Source organism: Schistosoma haematobium, chromosome ZW (assembly GCF_000699445.3).
Source record: "Schistosoma haematobium chromosome ZW, whole genome shotgun sequence".
NCBI classification, from domain to species: domain Eukaryota; kingdom Metazoa; phylum Platyhelminthes; class Trematoda; order Strigeidida; family Schistosomatidae; genus Schistosoma; species Schistosoma haematobium.
In genome coordinates, this window is record NC_067195.1 from 40,069,796 (window position 1) to 40,092,457 (window position 22,662).

The 22,662-nt window shown below is 38.8% G+C and overlaps 1 protein-coding gene across 3 annotated transcripts; it reads right to left on the reverse strand.

Moving 5' to 3' along the window:
• Positions 1-769: 769 nt before the first annotated feature.
• Positions 770-22,254, reverse strand: MS3_00003537 (uncharacterized protein). Of its 3 annotated transcripts, XM_012945721.3 has the most exons (10): positions 21,170-22,254; positions 14,042-15,144; positions 13,172-13,511; positions 11,886-12,053; positions 6,887-7,197; positions 6,380-6,457; positions 5,184-5,346; positions 3,585-3,740; positions 1,614-2,111; positions 846-967 (listed from the first exon to the last, which is right to left on the reverse strand). In XM_012945721.3, exons 2-9 carry the CDS (start codon positions 15,140-15,142, stop codon positions 1,714-1,716), a joined length of 2,715 nt encoding a protein of 904 aa, XP_012801175.3. In that variant the 5' UTR covers positions 15,143-15,144; positions 21,170-22,254; the 3' UTR covers positions 846-967; positions 1,614-1,713. The 3 variants fall into 3 exon arrangements, with proteins under 3 accessions (XP_051071415.1, XP_051071414.1, XP_012801175.3); XM_051211361.1 differs by having other exon boundaries at positions 770-967; positions 11,886-13,511; XM_051211362.1 differs by lacking the exon at positions 21,170-22,254 and having other exon boundaries at positions 770-967; positions 5,184-7,197; positions 13,172-17,985.
• Positions 22,255-22,662: the final 408 nt, after the last annotated feature.

Genomic DNA, 22,662 nt, shown 5'->3' on the forward strand with positions numbered 1-22,662 from the left:
TTTCTACCTTTGACCTAACCACTGCTATGAATCCGGTGTTCATCTTGTTGTGCTGATGCGGTATGGCAACCTGGACCGATGCACATATGTGCCTGGTCCTACGTTGTAGCTGACTGACTGATAACTAGTACATAAAGGGGTTAATATCCGTATCTGTTCGCATAAGAGATCATTCGGCCACATCAAATCAATGCATTCCAATTATTAGTTGGTGATGTATCTGTTTATTTGAACAATTTTCATACAAAACAGAAATGCCTTAAATTTTATAAAGAAACGAAAAACATTATTTGTGTACCTTATTCTGTCATAAATGATTAGTTTTCCTGAATACTGAACACTCATTAGAACAAAACGACTTGATTGTCTGAGTATGAATCATTTTTACACTATTATTCTGGTAGTTCCAAAACTCTATGGTGAATTGGATTAAACTCGCACGAACGTTCGTAAGTTTATGCGAATTGTGTGAATTTATTAAAACGTCTTTTCATCTATTCGAACCTTCCTATCCATTTAAAGACTCAAGAAAAGTTAAGATACCACAAAAGAAACAAAACAAGCATTTGCGTTCTTAAAATGTACATAACAAAAGAGGAGGTGAACCAGAATTTTAAGTACGTGATCAGCAATAATTTAATATACAAACCTGTGACCTAAAGCTGGAAATTGATGCATCGTCAATAATCATCAAATATGATTATACTTTACACATTCGAGACAATCTGTGTGACTAACAGCTGAATTATGTTTGTATACTTTCAAAGTTAAAAATAATTCGAAAATCGATATTGTTCACGTTACGACTAAAGCTAGCACAATCAGTAAGACAAAGAATAAGATGGAGACTGGCAGTAGATTATTTTTAAGTAGACAAATGATTCGTACTTTGTACACATATTTATATGAAAAAGAAATTAAGATCATATTAACAGTTGTATTGTTGGGAAACCGAATATTTCCATACCTGAAAAGCAAAGACAAATTCGACGATAAATCGGGAAAGCAAATTACTGACTGAAAGAAGGTTGAAATCAATAAGTTTCAAAAAATAGCTACTCTGTTTTAAGATTTACTTGGAGTATTGTGTCAGTAGGTTGAACAGAATAAGCATAAGAAAAAGAGGGATAAACGTAAGAGTAACTGTACGATACTCTGTCTAATTGTACTGGTAGCATTATTCAGTACCGGAACACGGAGACCTGTATGAGATCACCAGTTTATTTGAGGACATTGAGAACATTTGCAAGGAAGTGTCAAGAAAATTGTCAAGGAAATATAGTTGAGAAAACGAAGATTAAATAGAACAATAACGAGTGTAAGAACTGTAGCAAAAAAAGGATGTGTCTAGAACTTAAACATTACTTTTAGACCAAACAACAAACACCATAAAAATGAATAGATATTGTATGCCAACTCAAAATGAAGCGTATAATGTTGCTTTCCAAAAGTGCGTACTGTGGACTAATATATAAATTCAGATCCACTGTATCTTACAGTTAATGCAGTAACTTTGTACTGCCAAAACAAAAGATGAATAAAATACCATGTTACTATTGTTAAGTCAATCATGAAGAAATAGGTTTGATTTGAAAGTCATAAAATTCACTTACCAAATGATTAAATTACCTGTCTGAAATCTCACTTGTGAACTAAAGATTATAAGTGCAAACCAAAGACAGGTTAACACTTAGTACAGGAAAGTGTACAAATCTAATGATGACTTTTATGATGAGAATGTTTCGAATGACTGGACTTCGTAAAATAAGGTTTTGGTGACCGAACATTATCACTGTGATCTTCTGAGGATCGACTGAATCGAGAGAGTCCTACTTTTTGGTTCCCATGATTCGAACTTGAAGATTCTGAAGAAGCTGTTGACCAATCACGAAAATCCCTCTTACGACTACGATGGGAATGCCGTGAATTTGTTTTCCTTCTATGTGAATGTTTGGAATGCGAATGTGAAATTGTGACGGCCGTATCCGTTTCTTTCTCATTTTTATGGCGTTTAGAAGATTTCTGATGAATGCTGGAAGAATAAGATTGCTTTTCATAATACTTTTCTTGTACAGTTTGAAATTTCCCACTTTCAGTGACAATTTTATTATCTGGAAGGTAAAACAAATTATAAGAACTTCGAAAAACGAAGAACCAGTACTTATTGACTGTAACTATTGCGAACATGAATTTTCACTATTTTTTTGATTTTTAAATTTATCAGTTGATATGAACGGAAAAAACGTAGTCTACTGATTAAATTTAGTGAAGGGAAATAGAAATTTGTAGGAAAGTTGGTTACAAATATCTACTAGAAGTCATACAGAATAAAAAGAATACGAAATATAGCTGTATTCCAAACTCATAATTACAAAATTAATATGGGGAAAAACCATGTAACATACGAATATATTGATAGGATCTTTATATGTCATAAGTTCTCGCCAAATGCATATTTCATTGAAACAACTACTATACAACATACACACTCAAAGACAAACTGATGTTTATCTTAGTTACTGTCGAATTTATGTGACGACACTAAGCTAATTAGTCTCGATAAGTAAAAGGTGTTTTACTTGGGCACTACATAGCGTGCGTGCAATTATTTTTCACAAGTTCCTAAATTAGTGCTTGGCACATTGACAGCACTAAGTATTAACATCAAAGTATTACAATTTAAGATAACTGAATCCATTCAATTCACGATAACACAGCACCATAACAAGCCTGTGTTAAGTGACATTTTGAAAGAAATGATAAATAAAGCATCGGTTAAGCTGTAGAATAACAAAGTTTTCTTACGATATTAAAGTCGATGAGACGTTATATCAAACAGTAAAGCGGATCACGAATTGCAGACATGAAACTATTAGAAATGTACAGAGTACTCCAAATACCCCGAGAATTCATCGATCATTATTAAGTCACAAAAATCTATACTCAACGATCATAGTGATTGACTTAGATGATCACTACATTAAGTTATTAGATTTCTATTGGATATAATGTCGAACTACGCAAAACAATCCCAGGAAGAAAAAAAGGCCTACTTGAAATCATTTTATCGCACCCACGATCCACGAAAGCTGATTAACACTTGAATTTGAAGCATAAGTATGAGAGCCATGATTTTGCAGATAACAAAGATCACAAATGTATGGAGAAATTCAAACACTTCACTTCTATCTGAAGTTTTTGCTGATGATGTCGTTCAGAAGAACGATGAAAGCTCCACGACCAAACCATCCAGCTCAGAGAACAAAACTCCATCAAAATCACAAATGTATACTTATAAATAAAGCTGCCACAAGAGACAATGTTTTCAAAGGTTTCATTCATTATCAAAATAATGGGACACAGTAGTGCGAAATACATACACAATCGAACATGTTGTGTGAGGACAAAATGAATTAAGGGTCGACAGAAAAGGATATCACCATCAACTAAGTGTTGGAGATGTAGGAGAGATGATCGACTGCATAGAATTTACAGAAACACCCATGATCCAGCGATTTTCATCAACGGTTTCTAAGATTCACGGACGAGTATAAAAAGTTACCTCATTATTTATATAAACTTACTTTCGTTACTAGGACTATTCTGTGATGTATAATCATGCTTTATATCATCAGGAACATCACCTGGTAGTATACCTGATATATTACTTGTGGGTAGTTTACTTTCCAGCACGTTTTGCTCAGATTCTGACTCACTTTCACTATTATAAGAGACTAACCCTGTAAAAAGTTGCAAAATAATAGGGGTTAATGAATTTCCTTTATAAATTTTGACAATTAAATACTCAAATATATTATCAAGAGCAGCGTTTGCGTGATAGTCCTTTCACTGTAACCAATGCTGTAGAGACAGCGATTTGAGAAATAACATAACTATTTGGTTAAAAACCTGGATGCTCCCCGATAACTCTTCTCTCTCGTGTTACCGTGTTGTCAGTCATTTCAGGTATATCATTCTATGAGATTTGAGTCATGATTTAATAAAATACAATAGAGAACCGACCTGCTTCTTACTTTTATCCTCTGGTTGAATTATAGGTTAATAGGAGCTCAAGAGCCAGTAAGTGTTAAGTTTTTGGTTATTCCTCATTAATCGATGGTTGTAAGTAAACAAGTTACCGATCTTACCGTGTAGACATAGGGAAAATAATTGATCGAACCAGAGAAATTATATGATAATTCTTCGAAAGTTACAGCCTGGTCACATGGGCCACAGTATAATACCCATAATGTAATTTCTACCGTCACATATGATTGTAAATAGGTAATACGTTAGGCAGTTTAAATTACCGGCAATATTGTCATTTAGTAAATTGTATCAAACCGGAGAACCCAGTTAGATGTCATTTAGCACGTTAAAAGTTAAACAATGTTACATAAAGCAGAACATATAGCTTTGATTATTAAACGAAAATTCGTAGCTTTTCACATAGAACATTATTCGACATAGCTCAAAAAGGTGAGGATGCATTATTTAATTATTTTTAAATCGTGAACATTGAGTTATTTAGAATTTTCATACATCGATTTCTAGTACTACTTTAGACCCCTATCAAGATTATTTTCACTTAAATTTTCACCACTATGAATACCACAAATCTCATTGCCCTCATTTTCCCACTTTTTATAAGCTTTCGACGTTACGATGAGTAGTTTAATAACTTGAACCGATAAGCAATCATACTATGTAGTACATCATGCGTGCATTAGTTACAGCAGTGTAGTCTTTTCATATAAACACCAGTTCATGTGACAATATAAAGTAAACGTAGTATATGAGTTATTAGCACACTACATAATCATAAAAATACTTAGCTGAAACCGAAGTGTCAAACGTCCTTGTTTGTATTGATTAGGATTTGAGAGTCTAGCCACCTCACTACGCTAAATAATATGTCTGTTAATTAGCGCTTAAGAAACTTAGACAAAAAATAACTAAAAAACAGATAAGCATTTGCATTCCCAAGTACTGCTGGTTAAATATGAAGTAAAATACAAATACAAAATCTCAGGCGATGAATCACTGAGATGAATAATAGTTCAATTCAACCCTTAGAACATGTTACTTAGTTAATAATTGGGACCATATAATTAGGTTGAGATTAAATATAACAAATCAAACTAGTTACAGAAAAAACAAAAAAACAAATGCTATCCAGTTACCTAGAATTGGGGATTTTATCTCAACATATGGAGAGTCTTCTAATGGTAGAACATGCGATTTTCCTGAAACCGCTTCTGTCATTACTTCTTCTACTATGGCGTCAATGAGTTCAGTTGTAACAGCCAGTAGAGCCTCCGTCAGCGTCCGGGTAATAAAACGAGCCTGTAAAACCGGATGAAATCTACTGATTATTCAAATTTATTAAGTCTTGTTTTGGAAAGAACATTAGATCGTAAACAGATATTATTCACGGCTAATATTCTTTACTTATAAACCTAGTTATGTGAAGAACAACTATAACACCATCTTGAAAATCTAAGCATACTTAATCACTAGCCTAGAACAGGTATATTGTCTGAGAAATAATGGTATTTATTTGGCTGCTCAAACTTTCAGAGATCCAGAAGAGTAGCTGGATTGTGTTGATTGACAGTTGAAAGTTTCGAATGAAAACCCCACCACTATCACACAAACGACATTACTAGCACAAAAAAAACAACTTGCTTCTAACGTCGCAGTGTTTGACAGCGATTCACAGATCACTGACAAATTATCAATTCCATGTCTACCTGGTCCTAAGTAATGATCGATTAGTGTCGACTTTTTCGTCCAATATATCGGTCGCACTTTGAATATTTCAGAAGAAACGTCTTTGATTATGAAACAGCGATGGAGGTTTGATTCTCCAGATGAATATCAGCGAATGTGTATTCCTGACAAGTAACTAGGTCTAAGGCTTCATGGTGATCACATTTAGTGAAATCACAATGACCAAATGAACCATTCCAAACAATTCAAAGAAAAAAGCTTGCTCACAGAACATAATTGAATAAAATACTAAAGATTAAGCTGAATAAAATCAAAGTAAATATAAATATTAACTTATGTACTAGGATATGAGCTACACCTATCATGTGAGACCACAGTTGTTTAAAGTGAAGCAACCGATCTGTGTACAAGTTCACCAACATCGTGTTTCTAAATACTTTTTTAGGTTGGAAAAAATTCCGATCAGCACAAACAATTACTACTAGGTTAGAAAAAATACATCTTTATAAGTTTGTTATGAAAGTCATAAGCTTGGTAATTGATACGTTAATGTCAACCTTCCATAATTTAAGTAAGAAATATCTAGAAAATCAAAAAAATATTTATTTGCGTTTGGGAAAATATATTGGATACAATATTTTCTTACCGTTTCAGTCCTTTGTTCTTCGTCCGATAGTGATGCGAACAACTCATGAAATTCTTGAAGGGATAGCAGATGTGTAGGCTGTTGTGCACCAGTCCGAATACGGCAGTTCCAACATTCGCAAAACCAAATACATATCAAACATGTGGCAGAGAATGAGTGTGAGGTAGCATCGAATTCAATAAAGTCATATTTAATGACAATATGCGTCAATTGTTCAAAGCGCTAGACAATACAATAGTTAGTTTTTGGAAAGTTCAGCTAGCTTTACCTGATACTTTCCAAAAACTTCCCTTTTAAAATCTCATAAACTAAAAATCATTAAATTGCTTCAAATCCTACTCTTCTCAATACAATGAAGCGATTTGATGAAAGTGTCAAACGAATGCATTAATGGGATATCTGGGACTTTTGGTTCAAATGTGGAATATAGCTACGAGAAGTCAAATCACCATACAGTAGCTTGACGATTAAGCACTGAAATTTGCTTACAAGCTTCAATGAGCTTACCGTTAATGATGCAGGAGTGTTGGGTAAAATATTTTGAGAATTATCTGTAGTTAGTTGTTTTACCGCAGTTTCAGGGTTTGAGATTTCCTCTGATTCCGCAGGAGGTTGACTTCGAGATGAAAACGGGGATTGGAGGTCACCAACAGGATTACTTGAGACATCAAAAGGACTTCCCTGTTCTTTGACATCACTATCTGATTCCTCATTATTGTTCAATAGAGATTTTAGTGTTTGGACATCAGTTTTAGCTTCATCCTCCATAACGATATCACCTTCATCATCCCTTTTAGCATCAGGAGCAGCCCCTAAAACTTAAGATAGTGATAAAGCTTTGAGGTAATTTTAACGTCAGGTATTGAACATCAATTATCATTTTGACTAAAAGAATTTAGTAACATATTCGGAAAATAAATAGTAAACGACCCAACTACTGTTGTCTAAGGCATTTTAACACCAGTTGTGTCATAGTATAAAGAAACAACAAAAAATGCTCATTATCCTGGAACTGAACAAAATAATACCTAACACTGATCGAAATAATCATGCTTACTGTAGTATTCTGAATAATTTACCTCGGACGGCACAAGATATGATTATTCTCATTATTATGCAGAGGACAACACCCAGAAAACAACTGGGTGAATGCTTTGAAATCAGTACTGAACAAATGAAAAAACTTCGAGCATTATGATGAACAGTCTTTGGAATGTCAACTCAAAATAGGATAAAAACAAATTCTCTGTGGCTGTGTAGTACCAGATTAGAAATCAGAAATTGCGTAGATAAATTAGATTAAATGTAGTACATTTAACGAACTCAAGGGATTTATAGTGACCAATACAAAACTTTCAGTTAAGGAAGATACAACCACTTTTTATGAAGAAAGTAAGGGAAGGTCACAGCAGGATCGCCACTGGCTTCTATTCTGAACCATATCTGATAACGTCTCTAGCCACTGTGTAGCACCATCTCTCGGACCCCAACCAGGGAGTCGTGAAGGACCAACACAAGCCAGCCCTTTGCAGCTTTCTTTCATACCACGACACCATGTCATGCACCGACCACTTCTCCGCTTCTTCCAACCAGTCCCAGAGTCGGCAAATAATGCACGACGTGGAATTCTCTGGGACGACATTCGTAAAACGTGTTCAGGCCATCGAAGTCGATGTTTCAAGATGGTGACATCGATTGCATTATCATCTCTGTGCCCGAACACACGATGCCGAACTTCTGCATTACTGACATGGTGTTGCCACTGGATGTCAGCAATCCTTTGGAGACAGCGATGATCGAACACAAAGAGTCGTCTAACGTCCTCAACTCGGAGAGACCAGGTTTCACAAGCATAGAGCACAACTGCTCTCACCAACGCGTTGTAGATCCGACCTTTTACAGCCAGACTAACATCACCAAGGCGCCAAAGATAGCCCATATTGGCATAAGCCGCTCTGGCTTTCACTAAACGTGCATTGATCTCATCTCTCCGTCTGGTGCTTCCAGGTTTTTCATGGTGGTCTAGCTCCACTTGACACATGACTTCGCCTATTAAAATTTCTAAAATCTCCAAAAAACCTCTTCTGATAATTTCATTATTTAATAGAACAAAATGAGAAGTGTCATACTTAAATAAAATGCGAAATTAAATGACCAAATTATGTCTCTAATGTTTCGATTCTAATAAGAGACTACTAGTCAACTCTTTACTACCTAACTTCGGCTGTTACAACTGCACAAAACAAGTAGAGTCTTACTGAAGTGATTTACTTTATTAGATAGGACGGATTAGAGAAGTAAGTGGGGCGATTCATGGCGTGCAAGCTCACTGTCTTACGCTAGTCATTCTTAGCATTGACAATTTCAACAAACTATTCGAAGTTCAGTGATCAGACTTAGAAATGGTTCAGATTGATGGATGATTTGGCCAGGACTCAGAGAGGTCTCACTAGGCCTACAAACTCTTCTATAAGCTTCTGTTTTTATTCAGTTCACAGTCAAAAAATCTAATCATAACGATGATAAATGGTTTGTCAATACCTAAGTACTGGCCAAGGAATAGATATGTAAGCGTCTGAAATACACAAAGCATCTCAATACTGTCGTATCAGAAATATGCATCTGACTAGTCCCGACAAACTTGTGACATCCAAACCTATCGTACACCATCAGTTGCCACAACTCAAAATTAATAATATCCTTATGGGAAATGCAGTTCCAAGAAAAGCAGAGAATATTCCGCCTGCAAGAAACCAAGAAGACCAAATATACTGTAAGTGGTGACTGTCACCGACCACAGATGCCGCCAACGCGTTCAACAGAATGGGGTCTGGGTGATGAAGCTTCGTTTTGCACAAAAATGCCGAGTTTTGCATATTCATTTGTTGTCTTTCTGTGGATACCGTAGTACATGAATTCGGGTTTTTCATATATTGTCACAATATCGAACTCCTGATACAGATGGCTGTACACTTGACTTGATATATTAACTGATCTCAGTTCGTGTCATTTGCAATAAATCTGGCAACCATACCTTGTTCATTTGTTGCGTACAGCTTTATGAATTGCAAGTAGACTCGGTTATTCTATGGTTGAACATTAGGCATGGACACTAAGGAGGTTGTTTGAACCATTGATCCCTATCATGTAACCGGTTAAGTTGTCTGCTATTTGGGTTTTGACTTCGCGTTAGGTAGTCATTCGACAGTGTCATGTATGATTTTCTACTAATTTATGCGAACATAAGTTTTGTCCGTTGTTTAGTTGACTGCAGGTGCCCTAGTTTGTACAGGAACGGATGTTTATGTAGATATCTTGTTACAGTACCAAGAGTTTGGGTTGGCAGTAAACCTAAGACTCATCAGAGTATTTGTGTGAATGGAAATTTGCCAGACTAAGTTGTAATCCAGGTCCTCTTAGTTCTACACATCAACACTCATGGACTTCTCATCATGTAAGCACCTTCCGTGCTTCTTTGAAGAGCAAACATGCAACTCCTTGTGTAGAGCAATTTCTTCATCGTAACCGAAATACAATGATAATTCCTCGAGCCGTCCCTTTCCGTCCAGATTGTGTTCAGTAGGTTCCACCTATTCCAAGCAGAATCAGGTTTTATCTTCATTTCCGCCGCTGTTTGATTGACCTTCCCAAATTCTCTGTACATTTAGTGTATACATTTACCTTTGCTCTAGTTGCCAAACGAGGTATAGGGCCTATGGTCCTCAAAGAATCTGCTCTTACCATGAAATGTTACAAGTTCCATATTAAGACCCTTCAATTCTCAGGGCACAGGTTGAGTGGTGTGGATGGTTTTTCTGCGTGTCCTTCTTCTTAATTAAAATCATATCTTCAGCCTCCGCCAAATGGTAGGACACCTCCATACTTTTCAATTGCAAACAATCGCAGTGTTTCTTGACATCAGGGCTGCCTTCGATTCGTTGGATAGGATTGTTTCTGGGATTGTCTATTGAAGAAGGGTGTGCCTGAGAAGTTTATTAACATCTTGAAAGCCCTATACACAAACACCTCAGGCAGAGTGAGGGCATACAACCACCTCTCTCCATTGTTCCATTCGAGTAGTGGGGTTAGGCAGGGTTGCCCAATCTCACCATTCCTCTTCAACTTTGCCATCGATGATATTCTGGAAACGGCTCTGATGGATGTAAGTAATGGTGGTGTGGATCTGTTGTCTGGAGAAAGACTTCTCGACCTTGAGTATGCGGACGATATTGTCTTTCTGTGCGATAATGCCCAAGACATGCAATCCGCATTTAATCAGTTGGCAATCAGTGTCCGTAGGTATGGTATGTGCTTTGCACCTTCGAAGTGCAAAGTACTTCCACAAGACTAGCAGGATTCTAATCCTGTACCCACTCTGGATGGTGAGCAGATAGAAGTAGTCGAGAAGTTCGTGTATCTGGGTAGCTGCATAAGTGCTGGTGGGGGTGTGAGTGATGAGATCAATGCACGTTTAGTGAAAGCCAGAGCGGCTTATGCCAATATGGGCTATCTTTGGCGCCTTCGTGATGTTAGTCTGGCTGTAAAAGGTCGGATCTACAACGCGTTGGTGAGAGCAGTTGTGCTCTATGCTTGTGAAACCTGGTCTCTCCGAGTTGAGGACGTTAGACGACTCTTTGTGTTCGATCATCGCTGTCTCCAAAGGATTGCTGACATCCAGTGGCAACACCATGTCAGTAATGCAGAAGTTCGGCATCGTGTGTTCGGGCACAGAGATGATAATGCAATCGATGTCACCATCTTGAAACATCGACTTCGATGGCCTGAACACGTTTTACGAATGTCGTCCCAGAGAATTCCACGTCGTGCATTATTTGCCGACTCTGGGACTGGTTGGAAGAAGCGGAGAAGTGGTCGGTGCATGACATGGTGTCGTGGTATGAAAGAAAGCTGCAAAGGGCTGGCTTGTGTTGGTCCTTCACGACTCCCTGGTTGGGGTCCGAGAGATGGTGCTACACAGTGGCTAGAGACGTTATCAGATATGGTTCAGAATAGAAGCCAGTGGCGATCCTGCTGTGACCTTCCCTTACTTTCTTCATAAAAAGTGGTTGTATCTTCCTTAACTGAAAGATTTCTTCTGATTGTACCTTTCCGTCCCCTCATTATTACTATTATTATTACTACACTACCTTGCACTAGCCTCTTCGTTATTGTTCTCTTTTTTTCTACGCTCGTTACCTTTTCTTTTCTTTATCTTCGAATTCTCATTGTTTTGTATGGCGCATATATATTGGCGTGTGTTCAAATAAATAATAAATAAACAGTAATAATAATAATATAGTCTTTTTCATTTTATTTGTGTGTGGGCTATGATACTGCCCGAGTGCCCAGACCGAAGCAGGTGGTTTTCTTAGGGGGCCACACCCTGAGCCTTTGACCTAAAGGTCTGACCCACAATGTAGGTAAAAGCTTATCCCTGTGTAAACTCTATATCGTTTCAAGCATTCAAAAACTTGAGCATCACTACTGTAAACACATTTAGACTAACCAGTAGCTCCAGATACAGCGGCCAGTTCTTTAGCTTTTTTCTTTTCCAATTTCTCTAATTCATCACGAAGCCATGCGGGGAGAGCACGAGGTTTGGTATTACCACCTCCGGTTTGTTCTGGTTCTAAATTTTTTGGAGGCCAAACTCCAGTGCTTGCAGCAGCTTCCTCTGGACAGTGTTTTAAATTGTAAAATAATGACCGAGAAAACCCGGATAATTAAAAACGGGATTATCAAACTGAAGAGGAACGAATCATAAGTAATGTTAGTTTGCTTTTATCAAACACGGATTCGTTCATTTACTCATTGATTATGCAATCTTCTCTTAATTTAATTATAGCATCACCACTCATTGGTGCAATGCATAACTCTAGTGTACAAATTGTACTAGAATATTTCCTATAAATGTATAATTTATAAACCAAAAAGCCTGTTATTTTCAAATTACAGAAAGGCCTGCCAGTTTCTATTGATTAAGAACCCGTTAGAGTGAAGTGAAGCTTAAAATCGTTGAACGGCATCACTTTTAGCTACAATAAAACTAGGATGAAATATGAAGAGAATTTTATCATACTAAGCATAAACTAACACGGTTTTTTAATTATAACCACTCCATGAAGACACTGACAACTAGATTGACTCATGTGTACACCACTTGGTTGGGATCCGCGTGAATACCGTAATTAATGGTCATAGACTTTGAATGACATGGTTCAAAATCGTTTGCAATGACACAGATACATATATTCTCTGTCTTTCCAGAATTCTGAAATTCTATTGTGTTATTTTACTATTTTTTGGAAATAGGCCTTCGATGCTTAATCTTTTCGATTACTACGAATACTGTACCTCTACAATCCTGAGATTTGATCTGAAAATTTCATTTTTCTGCGCTAATGGAGTACGGCAACTTGAAAAGATATACAGACGTACTGGGTTCCACGTTACGACTGACTGACTTTTAATTATCAGACAACGGAAATTATAGACTCATTCATACTTTGTCCACAAACACGAGAGTTTAGGATATTTGGTTCCAAAATAAACCAACCTCAACAAACTCCCTTATCTACTCATAGAACATTCCAACAAACTATATAGTATAACGAGGGAGTCCTAATCGAAAGATCAAACTTACAAAGTCAGTCGCGAAGTAGGATTTTATAAAGAATTTAATTCTGCTAAGCAGTATGTTGCGATACTTTCAAATAAAATCCTACCATAAGGCAAAAAATCAATACATTGAAGACATCAAGTGTGAACAAAAAAGATATTATGAGGGCCCACCGAAAGCTGTCATTAGGTGTTCCGGAACGGGCAGATGTGTGATACGACCTCTGGGCTTACACGAAGATTCAATAATGGGAGTTGGGATAAGCGAAATCGGTCTAGGATCAGCCAAGGCTTTATTTGCAATAGCCGACGGAAATATTGCCGGGCTTGTGTGACCACTGTCGCTAGGCAGAATAGGACGAGTATCCACATCCTTCCAATTTTCTTCCATACTACCAGACGGAACTGTAGGACTCTGTATTGTTATGCGGTAGTCGTGATCATGACATCCACGGAATTGATTACCTTCATTCACTGATGTATCTTCACTGAGAGGAATATATTTAGGTTCATCCTGCATAAAAGTAAAGAGGAATGTTATCTCTTTTTAATAACTTACTTCAAGAAGCAATATTTACAAGCAATGAATTTCTAAGAATAATGTAATATGCTTAAAATTTTGTAGTTTCATTGCTCACAACGTGCTACAGTTAAACGATCTACACTTGAACATGATTAATTCATTAAAAAATTAAAATACTAAACATCCATGTGTCTTAAGTAGTGATTTCCCTAAACAAAAAAGAGCATCAAATCATTAAACCTCATACTACAACTAGGTTTGAACCTACAGTTAACAAGATCCTCAAAATAAGCTCCAATATTACTAACGACAAGAGTTTTAACCAACAAACTCAACTTACCACACAAGATAATTTATCTGCAGTACATTAGTTACAAATTGATAAGCGATGTTACAAAGGATATCTTTTTAAAATAATACTGGTTGGATTCAAAGAAATATTTAAGCACATAGGACACTTAAAAACGAAATTCTTTGAAACCCATAAATTAGTAAACCCCAAACAAACCCACAACTCTCACTTGATATTGATAACTCGGACGGTGAAGGTGCATATCGTTGAATTGCTCAGGTGGAGGAAAGCTTTCTACGGGTTGGAAAGACTCGGGATTTCTAGGCCACATGCTACGATTATTCTGGTTAGAACGTGGATAGGGTTGGTTATAAGGATTAGCCGGTCTGACAGCTGACGAGTTAAATGACCTTTCAAGAGAGTAAGAATGGTTATAATCATAAACTTCTGAAGCGTGAGAACCATAATCGCAATCACCCTGATCATTTTGAGTCCATCTCTTTTGATAGCGTGTGTTTTGACCCGTATGGCCACTCCCCACACTGTAATACTGTTCCTCATAAGACTTACAATGTATACCAGGATTGTTTGAATTTTCACTGGAAGGATAATTGATTTGATGGTGATTATGTTCATAATATTGAGACGAAGGACCTGGCAGGGAAATGGTATTACTATATCCCTGTGGAACTTTGTTACCATAAGAGTGACTTTCATGTGCCGACCATTTGCTTTGTAAGCTTGCTTGTGAAGGCCAAGCATTCTGGGAACGCTCATGATTATTATAGGATGGCCAAGCACTTTGAGGAGGACCATGATATCCAGGTGCCGTACACAAATTCTGTGAATATGCTTGACCGCTATTTGTAGACCACGAATTTTGCGAGACCCTGGAATTTTCGAATGAAGACCAAGAACTCTGTGGAGCCCCCTGATGTTCAGGTACTGAGCACATACTTTGTGAGGGAAGGGGGTTCTCTTGTGCACATAATAGGGAGTTTTGGATTAATAGGTGGCTGGAGTCAACTCTGGATGCATTGGAAACTAAGTTGCTTGTATTTGACTGGATTTGAGTTGCTGGTATAAAAGCGATTGGTGGCGGAGGCGGAGAAGGAGGGGGTGGTGGGGGTGGAGGTGGAGGTGGAGGAGGAGGAGGAGGTAGAGCTACGTTGTTAGTGTAATGAGGCTGCAATTGGCTACTACGCTGATGAGCCCACTGTCGAGCTAGGGCTCCCCAGCCATCAGAATTATCCACTTTTTCCTCAACGGATGGTGGAGGGCCATGAATGAGGGATTTTGTCCAGGCGGCAGCGGAGAAATGAGGCCACATAGCTGGAAAAACAATAGACATTAGTTAATAACCGGATTAATAGTTCATTTTAGCTATCATCTGATTAAAAGTCACAATACATTAAAAAACATTGACAAAAATATGAATTCCAAATGTACATTAGTGGATCTACAACGGTAATAAGTTTGGCCTTATTATCTATTGTCCAAATGTAGCAATTACACTAACGTGTTGGTTTAGGCTACCTATCATAATGACTCAATCGAGATGCACTAGATCAGACTTTTGTTCCTGCAGGTCCTACCATGCGAGTCAAATGATTTGAAAACAACAGTACCATTAAGAGCAGCAACTTAATGTTCGAGAAAGAAGTAATACCACTGACCGCACAAATGCATGGCTCATATAACCAATATATGAAACGATGGTGACTCCAAACAACGGAGAGGGGTAAGAAATGTCGATGTCTAAAAATGTCACAACTAAACCTAAAGACTTTCGTCTCTGATTGTAAGACCTTTAAAAGAAATGTTATCTCTGGTCCGCTAGAACCGTGTAATAAACTGCAAATAATGGAGATCACAATAATAAAACGTGCCGAATATCACAGCAGGATAACAAAGATAGGACTCCAGAACACCGTCTGCAGATCTCCAATGCAGCGGTCTCGTATATCAGGCTATAGCACTAAGTTCACAATCAGAACAAGTTTTCTTGAACTGGACTCTGACAGACAGTCGCTTTTGTGCTGTCCGACTAAACGGGACAAAACCTCGATAATATGAGGGCATACCGTTGCCTCTGCCTACGCTTTGGATCAAGGAGAAGGTGAGTTTCATGGAAAGCCTTCCGACCTCCAAAAAGCCAAACGCTCAGATATAGTCCTGGTGGGAGGTAATTGTTATTTTTAGGTAGATAGTTTAAATCAAACTGAAAGTCAGTTAGGTGGGTCTTACGGTATTGCGGCTCGCAGAACAGATAACGACAAACGGATGCAGTAATTACGCACAAATAGCAGCTTGGTTATAACAAGCGCCAACTTTAAACACCATCTGATACGGCGACCTCACAATCGGATCAGCGATGGACGCAAATAGACCACATCGCCATCAGACGTCGTTGGAGGGGATCAACAGTAGGCTGTCGACCGTACTGGGACGCATGTTTAGACTGGAGTCGCAGTCTAGTGCGAGCACGTATTTAGCTGCATCTTACTGGACGTAGGAAAGGCACAACAAAACCCCTGAGGTTCAACTTAATGAACATATTTCAGGAACAACTAGTCAATCATGAGTGATATTCATTCCGAGGCAGTCGGACATGGTGCTCAAACAGCTGTGATACCTACCAGTAACTTGGGCCAGAACGTGAAGAGATATCAATGGATTTCAGCAGCGCCCACTGAACTGATGGATGCTCGAGAATTCATCACGTCTTGGCCTGAACACAATAAGGAGCGTAGGCAGCTTAAACTCAGCCCGATAAAAAGCCTACGCAATGGTCACCTAAGGTTATTGGTACGCATTGAGTATGTCCAACTACCGCTTCCTTCAACAGGGATGTCTGGTGTAGGAATAGAATGTGAGAGACCGGTGGGAGGTGAAACTAAGACACGGCACCAGTCCATGGAGTCATTGACCATTGGGCTGAGCTATGCAGATAAGTGTAGACAGCACGGTTCAGTCAGTCAGTAACAACGTAGAACTTCGTACGTACGTACATCAGTTCGAGTTGCCACACCACAGCACAGAGATGCAGTTGTCGATTTAAATCCCATAGTGGTAGAGGTAATAAGAGTATAAGCAGTAATCGGGAAGATTAGGGTTTGGAGATGTTATTTAAAAAGTATAATCCAGTGAAATAAATTTGGAAAGAGGAAAAGAGGGACATGAAGAATTCAGAAGATTAGAATTTGGGAGAACACAGAGAGTGGATGCACCTGCGCCATTGCAAACCATTTTGAGCCATGTCATTCAGGGTCTCTATTCATCGGTTGCTATCATCTTGCGGTCCCCAACCGGGCAGTCGACACCTACCAACATGGCTCAGTCCACTTGTCAGTGACTTCATGGACTTGTGCCATGTTTTGGTTTGGCCGCGCCTAGCTTTCTTACAACCTACTCCTATACCACTGAACATAGCACGTCGAGGCAGTCGGTTGTTGGGCATACGTAACACGTGTCCCAGCCATCTCAGCTGATGAAGTTTCACTACTTCATCAATTGATTTGCCATCCTTACCTAGTACCCGTTTCCTAACAACTGTGTTACTTACTCGATGGTCCCATGATATACGAGCAATGTTTCGAAGACACCTATGATCAAATAATAGTAGCCTACGGATATCCTAAACTCTTACCGGCCATGTTTCACTGCCATAAAGTAGGACGGAACGAACTGCTGCGCAGTAAACACGTCCTTTGGTTGGTAGACGGATATCTCGCCTACACCATAAATGACACAAGTTGGCAAAACTAGTCGAGCCTTCTGTATCCGTGCTGAGATTTCGTCACACACCAGACCACAAGGGCTGATGAGACTTCCAAGATAAATGAAGCTGTCGACACACTCAATTACTTCACTCCCTATCACTAGTTCGGGTGTCGATGCAACCCAATCCTGAAGCAACATTTTGCATTTTGAGGGGGAGAATCGCATCCCAAGCATGCTTGCATTGTTGCTTAGAGTGGTCATAAGACTGCATTTGTCAGCGTCTTCACCAAATAAAACTATGTCATCTGCATATTCTAAGTCAACAAGTGAACCTCCCGGTAGAAGTTCAACCCCTGGAAATTTAGATGAGGAGTGTTATCTCTAAAAGTACGTCGACGACAAAGTTGAACAAGAATGGAGAGAGTGGACAGCCCTGACGAACACCACTTGAGGTAATCAATTTTGATGACAGTTCGCCATAAGTTCTCACTCGACCAGTTGTGTTCGAGTAGAGAGCCTTTATAAGGTTAATGTACTTCTTTGGTACTCCTTTCAGTGACAAACACTGCCATAGAACCTCACGATCAACAGAGTCGAATGCCGTCTTAAGGTCGAGAAATACTACGACTGTGGGGCGCGTGGACGTGTGTCTGTGTTCTAGAACCTGACGTAGTGTGAATATCTGGTTTATACAACCACGTCCAGGTCGAAAACCAGCCTGATTTTCTCTAGTCCGCTCTTCACGAGCTTTAGTTAGGCGTCGAAGTATTATTGAAGCTAATATTTTAGACACTATATTAGTCAAACTGATTCCTCTGTGATTGTCACAAGAGGACTTTTGTCCTTTCTTATAGACTGGCACAATCAGTGATTGAGACCAGTCAGATGGGATTACGTCCAGTTCCCAAATTCTACCTAAGACCTCGGCTACTCTCATTGCTAATACTGGACCACCATCCTTAATAATCTCAGGAGTAAACCTGTCAGGGCCTGCTGCTCTCCCTCGTTTCAGATTTCCTATGGCTTTTTCAACTTCGTAAAGGGACGGAGGACCTACATTATCTTGCCATTCAGGTTGACTAGAGATCGTGGGAAACCGAAGTGTGGCTGAAGGCCAGTTGAACTGATCCCTAAAGTGTTCTGCCCATCGATCCAATCTCCTGGATTGAGAATGAATAATATATCCATCTTTCTCTGAGATTGTTTCGCTAACGGTCGGGTTCCTAATTCCGGTTTCCTTAACGAGTCTGAACAATTGTCTGCTATTACCTATTGCCGCTGCCTTTTCCATCTCTCTTGCTTTCGCCACCCACCACTGTTCGCGATCATTGCGTAGACTTCTTGTCAGCTTGCGCTTAAGCTGACTCAGCTTTTCATTATGTTCAGAGCCAGGTGGAATGAGTTTCCGAGCATCTATCAGTACGATAGATGCTGCTGAGATCCAGTGTTGCTCCTCAACCCTACGGGTTACCTTACTAGCAGATATCACTGCTGTTTCCACAGCTTTTCGGATATCATTCCATGCTGCACGGTTGGAATCCGCGAATATCGAAACCAACTGTTAGAGATTTTGGTTGACATGGTCCAGAATCTTCGCAATAACGTAGGTGGATTCACTCATTTCCTAAAACCTGAGTCCCAAAATCTCGATACATTTTCTTTTTTCTATACCTGATCTTCTCAATTGCTACTCCCAGTACTCTGAGATTTGTCCTGAAATGATCTTATTGCAGTGTGGTGATGCGGTCTGGTAAAGCAAACCGATAATGATGTGTCTACTAGTGTCGTGTAAAATCGGCTTCTTATTTAACAATTTAAGCATATAAAATCGGGCACCAAAAGTAGAGCATGTCTCAAGGCTCCTGATCAGGCAGAAAAATCGAAGATCTCTAAATAACTTCTGGTTGGATGACTTTATTCTGAGTCACTGGAAGTAAAATGAAAGCCTGTCTGCCAAGAAATTGATCAAAGTTATCATAACTAGAAGATAAGAGCAAGCGTTGCCAATTACCCGAAAACAACCAGATTGTCCTCTTGTCCATCAAGTGAAACAAGTTTCGAGTGATGGAAAAGAAAGTAGTTGATATGAAATTAGTAGTACTTGACTTTACGTAGGTTAGTGCTATCTAATCTTGAACTCAATAGTAGATTAGTACTTCTCGATCTCAGTCAGTACAGAGTGGTACGTATAGGTGTGTGCAGTTTAATTATAAGCAGGTATAATTACCGGGACTCTGAATCTTCAATCTGACGGTTCATTCATGGAATTAAGGGATTTGGGCTACAATCCCTGTGGTAGTGTTGCGCGATACTGCACTTGAATGCTAGATCTTAAGTTATGAATACATTGCCAAAACTCGGAAAGCTATATGGTGCAGTTAAGCGACGGATTAGCTTAAGGTAATGTTTCAATTATCTATATCCTCAACATAATTTAAATTGACTTACTCAATTAATTTGGTTAGTGAGTCAAGCTCTCTTGCGAGTTGATTAGGTCGGACTACGTACTCGTTCTAGATTGTCCAAAATATAGAGTCCGACAACAGCCATCTAACATTTAATTGGGTAGGCATCTTCTGAGAAATGGTGTCAGGGTTTCCGTTAGATTTATCCCAATTTAAGACAAAGGACTAGTGACTCGAGCTTCTTGTCATTATCAAAAAGCTGACATATCACCGTAAGCAATCAACGCGAATGAGTTCGTGCACAGTCCAGGCACTACCTGACAAGGTACGGAGCCACGTGCTCTTTGCCACAACGGTTGTACAAACGTCCAAAACCCCGAATAGACCCAGAGCATGCCATCATTAGAACTGTATATGCCGAAAACTGAGATGTACCAAGCACAGTCTTCCGTAATCCCCACTTAGCCAGTGGCTCAGTGATGGGCATATAGCCCTTGATACATATATGACACTGCACGGAGCCTCTGTTCCGATCGCTAGTTAGGGACCTAGTGTAGAGTTAGCAACCCCACCTCGAGAGGAAAATTCTAAGGAGAAGGACACGCAGAAAAACCATCCACACCACTCAACCTGTGCCCTGAGAATTGAAGGGTCTTAATATGGAACTTGTAACATTTCATGGTAAGAGCAGAGTCTTTGAGGACCATAGGCCCTATACCTCGTTTGGCAACTAGAGCAAAGGTAAATGTATACACTAAATGTACAGAGAATTTGGGAAGGTCAATCAAACAGCGGCGGAAATGAAGATAAAACCTGATTCTGCTTGGAATAGGTGGAACCTACTGAACACAATCTGGACGGAAAGGGACGACTCGAGGAATTATCATTGTATTTCGGTTACGATGAAGAAATTGCTCTACACAAGGAGTTGCATGTTTGCTCTTCAAAGAAGCACGGAAGGTGCTTACATGATGAGAAGTCCATGAGTGTTGATGTGTAGAACTAAGAGGACCTGGATTACAACTTAGTCTGGCAAATTTCCATTCACACAAATACTCTGATGAGTCTTAGGTTTACTGCCAACCCAAACTCTTGGTACTGTAACAAGATATCTACATAAACATCCGTTCCTGTACAAACTAGGGCACCTGCAGTCAACTAAACAACGGACAAAACTTATGTTCGCATAAATTAGTAGAAAATCATACATGACACTGTCGAATGACTACCTAACGCGAAGTCAAAACCCAAATAGCAGACAACTTAACCGGTTACATGATAGGGATCAATGGTTCAAACAACCTCCTTAGTGTCCATGCCTAATGTTCAACCATAGAATAACCGAGTCTACTTGCAATTCATAAAGCTGTACGCAACAAATGAACAAGGTATGGTTGCCAGATTTATTGCAAATGACACGAACTGAGATCAGTTAATATATCAAGTCAAGTGTACAGCCATCTGTATCAGGAGTTCGATATTGTGACAATATATGAAAAACCCGAATTCATGTACTACGGTATCCACAGAAAGACAACAAATGAATATGCAAAACTCGGCATTTTTGTGCAAAACGAAGCTTCATCACCCAGACCCCATTCTGTTGAACGCGTTGGCGGCATCTGTGGTCGGTGACAGTCACCACTTACAGTATATTTGGTCTTCTTGGTTTCTTGCAGGCGGAATATTCTCTGCTTTTCTTGGAACTGCATTTCCCATAAGGATATTATTAATTTTGAGTTGTGGCAACTGATGGTGTACGATAGGTTTGGATGTCACAAGTTTGTCGGGACTAGTCAGATGCATATTTCTGATACGACAGTATTGAGATGCTTTGTGTATTTCAGACGCTTACATATCTATTCCTTGGCCAGTACTTAGGTATTGACAAACCATTTATCATCGTTATGATTAGATTTTTTGACTGTGAACTGAATAAAAAACAGAAGCTTATAGAAGAGTTTGTAGGCCTAGTGAGACCTCTCTGAGTCCTGGCCAAATCATCCATCAATCTGAACCATTTCTAAGTCTGATCACTGAACTTCGAATAGTTTGTTGAAATTGTCAATGCTAAGAATGACTAGCGTAAGACAGTGAGCTTGCACGCCATGAATCGCCCCACTTACTTCTCTAATCCGTCCTATCTAATAAAGTAAATCACTTCAGTAAGACTCTACTTGTTTTGTGCAGTTGTAACAGCCGAAGTTAGGTAGTAAAGAGTTGACTAGTAGTCTCTTATTAGAATCGAAACATTAGAGACATAATTTGGTCATTTAATTTCGCATTTTATTTAAGTATGACACTTCTCATTTTGTTCTAATATGTATGATTAAATATTTGCGTTTTTAACAGTCTGTCTACTCTTTCTACTCGCTTCTTGTGTTCTGTGATATAAGGTGGAACCCACTTCTAAAACTTTCTAATTCTAATAGTATGACGATGGAATAAATATTAGTCCAAAACAATCACGAAAGAAGCTATATTACTTGTAAACTACGTTTAAGCGGTCTCATATAGTTGATCTGCAAATTCAGGCGCTAGTTGTTATTTACAGTCAGCTCGTCATTCGATAGAATTGCGCATATTTCATAGTTCATTGAATCTGAGTACTTCAATTCGTCTCTAGCTTTTGTATGAGGTATGTCTGCGCAAAAATACCCTTAAACAAGCGACAGAATATGTGTCGTCACTGAGGAGTTATACAATTGACATGTAACATTGA

Excerpts from the sequence above, each read along its gene's own strand:
- MS3_00003537 (XM_012945721.3), bottom strand. The coding sequence starts at position 15,142 with ATGTGGCCTCATTTCTCCGCTGCCGCCTGGACAAAATCCCTCATTCAT. Across the intron at positions 3,741-5,183 it reads GATAAAATCCCCAATTCTAG|GGTTAGTCTCTTATAATAGT; the intron begins GTAACTGGATAG and ends AACTTTTTACAG. Across the intron at positions 2,112-3,584 it reads GAATAGTCCTAGTAACGAAA|ATAATAAAATTGTCACTGAA; the intron begins GTAAGTTTATAT and ends TTTACCTTCCAG.